This window comes from Chenopodium album, chromosome 8, assembly GCF_948465745.1.
Source record: "Chenopodium album chromosome 8, dcCheAlbu1.1, whole genome shotgun sequence".
In the NCBI taxonomy this organism is placed as follows: domain Eukaryota; kingdom Viridiplantae; phylum Streptophyta; class Magnoliopsida; order Caryophyllales; family Amaranthaceae; genus Chenopodium; species Chenopodium album.
This window is the reverse complement of record NC_137841.1, coordinates 133,873-145,094: the sequence shown is the minus strand read 5'-3', so window position 1 is coordinate 145,094 and position 11,222 is coordinate 133,873. Positions and strand designations below refer to the sequence as shown.

At 36.8% G+C, this 11,222-nt stretch overlaps 2 protein-coding genes across 2 annotated transcripts; one reads left to right on the top strand and one right to left on the bottom strand.

Moving 5' to 3' along the window:
- Positions 1-987: 987 nt before the first annotated feature.
- LOC145555548 (xyloglucan endotransglucosylase protein 34-like) lies at positions 988-3,100 on the bottom strand. Its single transcript, XM_081617285.1, has 5 exons — positions 3,002-3,100; positions 2,556-2,766; positions 2,363-2,463; positions 1,470-1,663; positions 988-1,390 (listed from the first exon to the last, which is right to left on the bottom strand). Exons 2-5 carry the CDS (start codon positions 2,749-2,751, stop codon positions 988-990), a joined length of 894 nt encoding a protein of 297 aa, XP_081473411.1. The 5' UTR covers positions 2,752-2,766; positions 3,002-3,100.
- Positions 3,101-4,659: 1,559 nt separating this feature from the next.
- On the top strand, positions 4,660-5,421 carry LOC145555549 (uncharacterized). The gene is made up of 2 exons (XM_081617287.1): positions 4,660-4,891; positions 5,005-5,421. Exons 1-2 carry the CDS (start codon positions 4,727-4,729, stop codon positions 5,302-5,304), a joined length of 465 nt encoding a protein of 154 aa, XP_081473413.1. The 5' UTR covers positions 4,660-4,726; the 3' UTR covers positions 5,305-5,421.
- The last annotated feature ends 5,801 nt before the right edge of the window (positions 5,422-11,222 follow it).

The following is an 11,222-nucleotide window of genomic DNA, read 5'->3' as shown; positions in this document are numbered from 1 at the left end:
CTTTCTCTTCTTCAGAGGCCGAGTATAAGTCCATGTCTTCGTGTTCTAAAGAGCTAAAGTGGGTTAAGGGCTTGTTGTTCAGTCTTGGAGTACAGCATCCAAAGGCGATTAAGTTGTTTTGTGATAATGAGGCGGCTTTGCACATAGCAAAGAATCCAGTTTTTCATGAACGGACAAAGCACATTGAGATTGATTATCACTTTGTTCGTGATGCTATTACTGAGGGATGGTTATCTACATCTCATGTTTCGACATCTTCGCAACTTGCTGATATTTTTACAAAGGCTCTCGGGAAAGCACAGTTTGATTATCTTCTTTCCAAGTTGGGCATTTTTGATCTGCATGCTCCAACTTGAGGGGGGTATTGAAATATTATCGTATATTAAAATATTTGATAAAATATTTCCATATATTTATCTCCTATATTTATGTTAATTCCTAAGATCCTACGATATCTTTTGATACGAGGACTAGGTCTTTGTAAATCTATATATTTCGAATCATAATCAATGAGAAAGCAAGCTATTCTACTCTAATTATTTTCTATTTCGCTTCAATTTATCAAAAACCTTCCCCAACCACCCTTCTACCTTACCCCCACCACCCAGTCACCTAGTTGGAACTCGTTGCCCCTCATTGCACCTCCCTCACTCCTTGCCGGAACTCGTTGCATCTCCAATAATATAAGAACATTTTCAATGATAAGCTACATACTTGCAATTTTATTTAATTTGCAAGTAGAATCCTTTTTGTGTATCATTGAATTGGGAATGCCCTGATACTAAGGGGTCGATTTTTAAAAAAGTTAAATGTAATGTGTGAATAAATTAGAATATACTCATAATTTGAATTACCGCTGATAGAAATTTCATAGTAAATGATAGCGCAATATGGTGATTAGTATCATTCAAAAGAAGAAGGATGAATGATATTACAGAAAAGAAAGGAAACACCCAAAATAATATTAGTTAACATAGATGAATGAGATCAATACAAGTCTCTGTCTCTGGAGCATTCAGGAGGAATGGTTGGATATCTAACTCGATCCTTGCAGTAATTGTAGATGGTGAATTTGGAGCGAACCCACCTCAATCTCCTAAATTGAAAAGAATCAAGGTCTCTGAATTCTTTTTGATCCCACCATCTCTTTCCTTGAGTTGCACAAAACTTGGCCTCAACGGATGCTTCACAACCGTCAATATGGAATCCTTTATAAGCTGCCACGAATGGAGCCTTTGACCAATCTGTCTTCTCTAATCCCCCTCTGGTAGCCCAATCATCTGCATTCCACAAGCTCGAGTACATTTTCATTGGTTGGTTGAACGGGAATTTCACTCCCAAGTCTTTGCAATTTTTGAACACTCTAATTGGCGTGTCATCCACAAAGAACCTACATACGGGTCCAATTTTTTTAAGTAAATCAATACGTAGTAGAGTAATATCCAACTAATGTAAAATAAGTTACTTACACAATCTGATAAAGATTCCATAGAATTGAGTATCTATGGAAGTCTTTGGTTGGATCAAACCACAGATATATTCTTTGCTCTCTGTCTCCCTTTCCTCCGGTGAATACATTAGTCTGTAGAATATACGGTTGCCCCGTCCGGTTTCCCAGGAACTCAAAGTCTACCTCGTCGTGCTCCGAATTTTGTGATGAAAGCTAACAAACAAGTATTCATTTATTAAGCGAGCTAATACATCATTCTATACAGATTAACAAAAATCATGTCTATACATGCTCTTAATCTGTATGCATGAAAAGTGTAATCTAGAAAAGCCTTTTGTTATACAAAGTATAGTACTCCGTAATTAATTAAGGCAGTTAAAACAGTACACTCGCATAAATTCAAATGTATTACAGTAGCAGATAAAGGGGCTTTGACTCTTGAAGATGATAAAAAGAAAAGCAACAAAGCGACAAGAAATATTAAAGAGCAAAACATAATCAAAATTACTGTATAAAAGGCCATAAAGAAGACTTTATTTAGAATGGGATTAAAGTTGTCTTAACAAAACAAATTAAAAAAAAAAAAAAATTGCAAAAATGACATTAGAAAGTGAGTTTCACAAAAATTGTCTTTTATAAATTTGCGTAAATTTTGGCGAGAATCAAGATATTGGACATATGAAGATAAAAATTGTAAAATTGGTGTTATTGTTAGTTGGTTGTTTCGTAGCTAGCATTACTGATTCAACTACTATTGTTACCTCGGATCCATTATTTAAGATAAAGAGTTAGCAAGGCAGTTGTATAAAGTACTGCAAAAAAATTAGAGTGAAAGCAAAGAAATGTAGTACGGTCTACGGTAATAAAAAAGAGTATAGAATAGAGAATGTAAAAGAGGAAAGTAAGACAGACATAAAAGGCAGTGACGGTTCCAGCAGAATCTCCTCCAACCAGTTTGATATGCATGCTGAAGTGTCCGAACAAGTATGATCCTTTGGATTGGAACCCAGTACCTGCATTATTTATTTATTTAGTATACTCCATCACTCTAATCTATAAACTATAATAGTGTAAACTGTAAATAATAATTAGTAAGAGTTTGTACCAGTATAATTATCAAGTAGAAGCTGAATCTGATTGCCTCCATTAAAGTACTTGATGTGGTCAAAAGCCCAAGTTGGTACATAGTTTCTTCCGAATGGCACATCAATGGCCTTTCTTGGAGCTGCAGCCAGTGCTCCATTAATCGCCAAAAACAGCAGCATTACAACTAGCTTCTTCTCCTTGTCAATAAATCCCATCTTCTTCTATTCTTCCTACAATTACAACACAAAACAAACCCACTTATATTGTTGATTGAATAATAGAAATAACAAAGTACTCCGTAATAGGTAAGGAAAGTAGATCGAGCACGTCACAGTGCTCATTAGGTGAGGTAAGCTCAGCTCTCTGTTTTAGAGCTATAAACTAACCCAAGTACCCCGTAGCTTATTACTACCTCACTCATACTGTATGTAAAAAATTCAAAATTAGAATGAATGAATATGATACCTCAAGAAACACGTTGGTCGTTGTTTGAAAGAAAGAAAGAAAGAAAGTTGAAACACCTTAAACAAATAAAGGAGAGACAGACAAGGATATGAGTTATACTGCAAAACAGAATGAATGAGCCTATGATATTCCCTTTAATATTTATAGATAAAAATCATTTTTTCAAGGCTTCAACAGTATACCCAGTACCTTGTGCTTTGTGCACCTTCACACTCTCATTCTTACCGTAAATTTCTCGACACCCCTTAGATAAAGGCTACACTACATACAATTTTAAATTCTTATGTTTTTATTAATTAGAATAATGAATTTAAGTTTCATTATATTTAACTTCTAATTTTCTCCCCTCTTTTGATAACGAGGATGCCCCAGTTTCTCGTGATAAGAAACAAATTTTGTTTCCCACATGGCATTTTCGTAAATAAACCAACAACTTTATTCAACTTTTTTAACTGTGGAGCCCACAATACTGAAAAAGTTGTTGATTTATTCACGAAAATGCCACCATGAGAAACAAATTTCGTTTCTCACCGTGAGAAACAGGGAATTTCCCTTTGATAACGTGTCAAACTTTTAATGATATTATAGGTAGGAACAACAAAATGGTTGTATGTATATCATCTCTTCCTTTTATTTCTTTCCTTCATCACCAATAATGTTATTTACGGGACTATATTAAATCACTAACTATGGCCTTTAATCTAATTGCATTTAGTAAGGGAAATCTTCAAATTTACAGCAACACATTGTGTGTTTAGCAAACAAAATAGTTGAGTTATTGCTATTTACGGATGTAGCTCAATCATGAAGCATTTCATAAATACGGTGTATTAATTTTGACTGCAAAGGTTATATATAGAAAATATATATTTACATTAAAATAATCCAACATCATAAAGATTAAATTAAACATTGGTATTTTTAACAATGCTCCTAGCTCCTACTTCCATTCCTAATAGCGCACACATTGGGGAGGATATATCTTTCCTTCCTTCACTCACTCTCTCCTCCAAAGTAGTTTCTCTTTGATTCAAATTATTTTTGTTAAATTTAAATTATTATTTTTAACTTAAATTAACTTTATTGAACTGAAATTAGGGCATGTTCTCATTAACTGAACTCAGCTGAACTGAATTGAACTGAGCTGAGCTAAACTGAACTGAAATGAATATTTTATAAGAGAAGGAAATTAGGAGCTGAACTGAACTGAATTTCAACGTATGAGAACAACCCTTACTTTTGCTTAACTTAAATATTTTTACTGATTTTCTATTATAAGTCTTCTTTAAGAAAACTGAATTTTACTGAACTAAACTTATTTTTACTAAACTAAAATTATTTTTATTGAGCTGAAATTAATTTTACTGAACTAAACTTATTTTTCCTAAATTGAAATTATTTTTACTTAGGAAAATTTGCCAGGAATAATACCACCTTTCACTTGTCTTCCAATAATGGAACGACCTTTAATTTATTTCTAAATGGAACCACCTTTGACCCCTATTTTCTATAAATGGAACAGGTTAATTGTTAACCGGTTTGTGAAGGTAAACTGGTGACGTGGCCTTAAATTTGAAGGTTAAATTGGTGAATTGGCATATTACCGTTAAGTTATGTTGCCTTTTCTTATAAATTAGGCCCCTTGATCTATGTTCTCTCTATTCTTCTCCTTCCCCTGTTCTTTCCATACTTCATCTTTCATTTTGCGAAGGAAATCCTTTGACAATGGCTTCAAGAAAGGGAAATTCATACACTTCTGGTTCTTCTTCTACCAACAAAAGGGTTGTGAATGCAAAAATTCGGTGTGACTGTGGAAGGGAAGCCCTTATCAAGACTGTGAGGAATGGGCCTAATATGGGGATGAAGTTCTATGGTTGTCCTCTGTGGCCAGTAAGTTTTGTAATTTACTTAATTTAAGGTTAATTAGTTATTTGATAGGCTAATTGAACAATTTGATAGGCTAATTGGATTTGATTTGTTGTGTTGTGTTGCGTTTTGTGTAGGATACACAATGTGAATTTTTTAAATGGGTGAATGAGCACACTGATTTGGAGGAGCAGCAGATGAAATTGTTAGAGAAGGATACTATAATATTAGAGATGGAGGTTGAACAAAAGATCAGAGATGAGAAGATTAAGAAGTTGCAATTAAAGAAAGGTAATTTGGAGGAGGAACTTAAAGACATGAAGAATGAGGTGTTTCAAATGAAATCTGAGATAATGGATTGTTCAAGGAATGAGAAAAATCTGTACATGGCTTTGTTTATTTCATGGCTTTTGTTTGTTGTTGTGTATTTATCTTAGGTATGTACTGTTGGCTTGACATGATTGAGTTTGTAATGGGATGGTTTCAATGGAATGAGAATGACTAAGGTCTATTTTGTACAAAGTGTTTTACAAGTTCTATATGTGATTGCAATTGGAAAAAAAAACACCTCTAAATTTGGCAGCATAACTTTACCAAAAAGCTATAATGAGCTAAAAAACCTTACATTACTTAATTAATTATCATCCAAATGGTGCCCATATTTAAGCACCACCATGAAGTAAAAACATAGTTTTTTAAGTTGCAAAAGATTACAATACCCTGATCACAGTTTAGCTTGCCAAAATTACACAACTTTAACAAAGTTCAAAAGATATCCCTAGTCTGAAAACATTTGTAGTTCAAGTTGTTACAACATCATTGTGGTTGCTGGTCAATGGTGGAGGTCTGGCTTGACTGAGTTGCTGACCTAGTCCTTGCCCTTGAACTTGAAACCTATTGTGTGTACATGCCAAAAAAAAATGATGTCAGGAAAAATTAATAAAAAAAAATCAGATTAAAAAACAAAACAATGTCAGACAACATACTTGTGGGTTTCCATCAGCACCAAACAACACACCAATACCAACAGGTGTGTTGTTTCTTCCCCTACCCCTTCCTCTTGCTCTCCCTCTTCCATTTCCTGAAGTACTTACAGCAGCATCAACTTGACTCCCCATTCCTCTTGCTCTCCCTCTTCCTTGTCTTGTACTAGCTGCAGCAACCTGAGTACCTCTCCCAGCTTGGCTTCCCCTACTTCTTCCAGTTGACCTAGCACCTTCACCTCCCAGAATCATTCTACCACCCCTGCCAATAAGAGTTGGTAGTACAGGAGCACTGTGATGGGCTGAGGAAGGTGTTGCAGTTGCAGGTGTTGCAGTAGTTGCTGCAGAATCCATCTGTGAAGGGTGGTCTGTTGGAGTTGGAGTTGGTGTTGGTTCAGCTCTTGGCCTGCCTCTTGGTTTTTTAGGTCGTGGTTCAGTAGCTGCTGCAGATCCCTTGTCTGGGAACCCCCTCTTATTGTGACCCTTTGAATTACAAATGCTGCAGGTCATCTCAATCCCTGATCTAGTCAATGAGCCTGTCTTCTTAGGATTCTCAAGTGGGTGTTTGATTCTGTTCTTCCTGGGCCTTCCAGGGCCAATTTTGATTGGAGGGGGATCCAAATTGCAGGGCACCCTTGGCCAATACCTTTCTCCTTCCAATGGTGGTATTGAGCCACTGTAAGCCTTCACATAAGTCTCCACCTTGTAGCACACATCAACATAATCCTCTGCTACCTTGTTCTGAAAGTAAATACAAGCTATGGCATGGCAGCAAGGAATGCCAACCATATTCCACTTCCTGCAACTACAAGTCTTAGCCACTAAGTCTACATTCACTTGATCTAGGATATGTCTGACATTAAACAAGCTATCTGAGGATGGCATTACAGTACAGTATGCTGCCTTCTCCTTTTCTTTGTCTAACCTAGAGTGTATCCTAGGGCATAAGATAGAACTCCACTTTCCCATTTCTTTTCTTTTGCTCACTAACCTTTGCATTAATGCAACCCTAATATCCTATAACATGAAGATTAGGTGCCTAGTCCTAGCATTGATTATATAAGCATTGAATGTTTCTGCCATATTGTTAGTTATGGCATCAGTTTTAATAGATGGATCTAGGTGTGCTCTACAAAAGACATCAGGATTGTACCTCTTAAATGCCAAGGCTGCCTCTGCATTCATTTCACTTAACTCATCCAGTGCTTCATTGTAGTCTGCCAAGTTATAGCACTTGGCTATCTTCCAAAACTGCATCTTCATCTCATCCCCTTTGTATGTCCTGTGCCAATGGGCAAAGATATGCCTGGCACAGTGTCTGTGTTCAGCTTTTGGAAGCACAGAAGCAACAGCATTCAATATAGCCTACACCCAACATAAAACCACACAAACAGACTATTGGATCAACACATGCATTAACAAGTGAATAAAGGCAGGACTGTAGATGCATTAACAAGTGAATAATGGAGAATGGACACATTTATACCTGGTGCTCATCTGAAATTATAGCAATCCCACTTCCATCTCCCAAATCAAGGCAGGACTGTAGATGGGTAAAGAACCATACCCATGACAGGTTGTTCTCTCCCTCAACCACAGCCCAACAGATTGGGCACATCTGCTCATTTGGATCCCTAGACACTGCTATCATAATCTGACCCCCCAAGGAATGTCTTCAGAAATGCAGCATCTACACAAGTCACTCTTCTGCAAGCCATCTTCCAATACCCTCTTTGACTCCATCAAAACAAGTGAAAAACCTCTTGAAGACTGGGGTTGATGTGTTAGGCTGTGGATCAACAACCAACTTAAATACAGTTTCTGGGCTAGCTTCCTGAATTGCCTTGAAGTACCTCTCAACTTTCATATAATGCTCTTTCATTGATCCATGTAACATCCTATGAGCATGATATTTGACCTTGTATGCAAAATTTCTAGTCACAATTACCTTGTACCCTCTTCTTATTGTTTCCACTATCTCCTTAGCTGGCCAATGTGGCCTTGCTTTGAACAACTCAAGAAGTTGCTTTGCCACCCAAGTGCTCTTCAGTTGTCTGTTCTTGTTCATGTTTCTAAGACATGTGTGGCTATCTACAACACTCTTCACCAACCAAGTTGCATCTCTGGAATGCATAGAACAGTATAGATAGAAAGGGCAGTTCTCTACACATTTAACTCCCAATTTTTGCTTGTCTTTGTTGCTTATGACATACCTAAGATCTCTCCCTTGCATGACTGCATATTTGCTAACAGCCTCCTTGAAATCAGCTCTGTTTGCAAACCTTAGACCCACTTTCCAGTTGAACTTTGTGAAGTCAGTGTCTCCCTTCACTAACACACCCTTTTTACCCTTGGTAACTCCCTCTAATTCATCCTCACTTGCAGGTTGGTGTATGAATATCATCATCACTCTGCTCATTATCAGTGCATACACCACCTTGCTGGGTTGTAGTTGCACCAGATGTCTGATCTTCCTTCTCTAGTTGGTTTTCACCAAGCTTCCCCTGACAAACTTCTTTCTGCAGCTGCAAAGCTATTTCAATTACCTTTGAATTGCAATTCTTCACTCTAGCCCTAGCTTCAATGACCTCATCATCACTGACATCAGACTCAGGGTCAATAAAATCAGTACCCTCAAGCTCTGCAACCTCCTCAACTTCCAGATCTATGTCATCTAGACTGAAATCATCAGCCTGTTCAGTGTCTCTATTACCATCTACCTCATATTCATCATCAATTTCATCCTCCTCTAACTCACCCCCCTCACAAAACTTCTTGTATTCTGGGCCTGGTTCATAAGTTGGATCACTGTCATCACTGAATACATCATCATCACCTATAAGCTCACTCCACCTCAAAGGGCTATCTCCCCTGTTGTCCACTCAATCATAATCAAGAAAGGTTGTGTTAACACTAGGAAGCTCAGCAGTGGATACAAATTCACAACTTGGAAATTGAGAAAGGTTTGGAAAGGGGTTTTCAGTTTCTTTATCTAAATCTGGAACTACAGAAGGAGGTTTGCTGGGGGAAGCTGCTTGTTTTTCTTTCAGATTTGGTTTCAAGGGTGGAACTGAGGTTGTTGGGGCAGTCAACTGTTGGTAAGATAGAGAATAGGGTGCTCTAATAGATTCTTTTTGTGATGATGTGGCAGCATCTTTTTGTCTCCTAGGGCTTATCCTAATAGGTGTGGCCAGCTTTGTTTGTGGTCCCTTCTTTGGGGTCATTTTTTTTCTCTTGTTTACTTTGCTTGTGGGATTCTCAACATCTTTGAATGTTGTTTGAGATTTAGGTGAAGATTCTGCCCTATTGCCAACAATAACTCCCTCCTCACTTTGTACAGCAGGATTGCTAACAGCTCCCTCCTCACTTTGTACAGCATGTCTACGCTCAGATGGCTCCTCATGGTGCAGGAAATACACATCAGCACGCTTATGTGTATTTGCAATTTTAATCAACTCCAATACTTCTTCATCTCCATCTATTTTCCTCAATCCATCCTCCAAACTCATCCCAGGAACTAGGTAATATATCCCAGCCACAGCAATGTACCCACATTTATTTGCATATTCAAGTAATTCCGAATAACGCAACAAATCAGTGTCCACCTTGAAATTCCTACCCTTACCACCCACATACACCAATTCACCATTATGTTGATGTTTGAACTCACCACCATGCCAAAACCTTATTGTAACACTATCAAAGAAACTGCTCATTGCAAACCTAGAATTACAATTACAAAGTCAACATCAAAGTCTACTATCAATACCATCACAAGCATACTATCACAAGCAACAACATCAGCAGCATTAGCTAAATACATCAATTAACTAGCACACTCCATCAGTAACCCAACTAACAAGATTATCACAACATTCACAGGAATTAGCATCATTCGAAAATGTGTACTAATTACTCACATGAAATTCTTTCTAAATTCATAATTAACACCAAACAACACTTCAATTGCATCAAAATACACTCAAAATCATACGTGACTAGGCCACATTTCACAATTCAATACATGTCATTGCAATTTCACATTTTGTCAATAAGTTGGGGCAAAAAATCTTACCTTTAAACGCGCAATTAGGGGAAAAATCGTCACTTTCGTACTTCCATAGACTGTAGCTTCCTTCTCCAGTTGATAGGGACGGCTCACCGCATTCAATTCCGCTGTTCAATTGTGGTAAAGTGAGTGTCTTCTTTAATGGAGTAAACAGAGGAGAGAGAGTGTGAAAGGGAGGGAAATGAAATTGAAGAGGGAAAAAGAAGGTTGTTGGAAGTCATTAATGCCACGTTGGCTTCTTAGGGAGGGAATGGAAGTCAAGGCTTGACTTCCACCTGCAACCTCATTTATTAGCCGGTTACCCGTAACCTGTTCCATTTATAGAAAATAGGGGTCAAAGGTGGTTCCATTTTGAAATAAATTAAATGTTGTTCCATTATTGGAAGACAAGTGAAAGGTGGTATTATTCCTGGCAAATTTTCCTTTTACTTATTATTTTTTTTTAAGGTGAAGAGAACATGACCTAATTGTAATTTTTATTATTATTGTGAATGTTAAGGTTTATTACTCTATTAATTTTTTCACTTACTATCATTTTTTTTATTACTATCACTGTGTTGTATTGATTTACGAGACATTCATGTTTATTATTGTCAATGTTATGGATAATTTTTTCCATGTATTGTCATTGTTTTTCAATTACTGTATGTGTAGTATTGTATTAATTAATGATAGTAGATGAAATTTGTTTCCATTATTGTCAATGCTAGGATTTGTTATTGTCATTGTGTTATAATTAACTTGTGGTGGAGTATTTAAAGTAGGAGAGAAGAAGGGAGAGATCCCCCTATTATGTGTGAAAAAATATAAACATAAAAAAGTTTAAACTACTTTATTTTTTAAGTCACTTTTACATTATTTAATTTAATTGTAAAAAAGGAGTGGGTGTAATAGTAGTCCAGCTGTTAATTGGAGTTGCAATTGTTTATTAAGGTAAAGGTTAGGGATGTTAATTCGGATGATCGGATCGGGTCGGATAAATTTAAGTCATACTAAATTGTTATGTTCATGCGAGTCCAAATCTAAATCGGATATTTTTCTGATCAGTTTCGGATCGGGTCGGGTGTGCTTTTGACACCTATATTAATGGTACTAAAATCTTGATGTTTAGGGAATGAGATTAAATTTTCTGACGTCAAAAAGAACTCATGTGATTGGGTTGATACAGTACTGTACAGTAGTTGATACTGTTGCCTACAGAATACAGATAGCTGATATTGGCGTCACAGCTCACATGGGTCACGTGGGTGGTTTTCCTCGACTGAAGAGTAAAGAGTAGTTCTAAGTTTTCCTCGTATATTTA

Bases quoted from the DNA above. Each gene is read 5' to 3' on its own strand.
- LOC145555549 (XM_081617287.1), top strand. From the start codon at position 4,727: ATGGCTTCAAGAAAGGGAAATTCATACACTTCTGGTTCTTCTTCTACC. The intron at 4,892-5,004 runs GTAAGTTTTGTA...CGTTTTGTGTAG, and splicing joins ATGGTTGTCCTCTGTGGCCA to GATACACAATGTGAATTTTT.
- LOC145555548 (XM_081617285.1), bottom strand. From the start codon at position 2,751: ATGGGATTTATTGACAAGGAGAAGAAGCTAGTTGTAATGCTGCTGTTT. The intron at 2,464-2,555 runs GTACAAACTCTT...TAAATAATGCAG, and splicing joins TCTACTTGATAATTATACTG to GTACTGGGTTCCAATCCAAA. The intron at 1,664-2,362 runs GTCTGTCTTACT...CTTGTTTGTTAG, and splicing joins GAACCGTCACTGCCTTTTAT to CTTTCATCACAAAATTCGGA.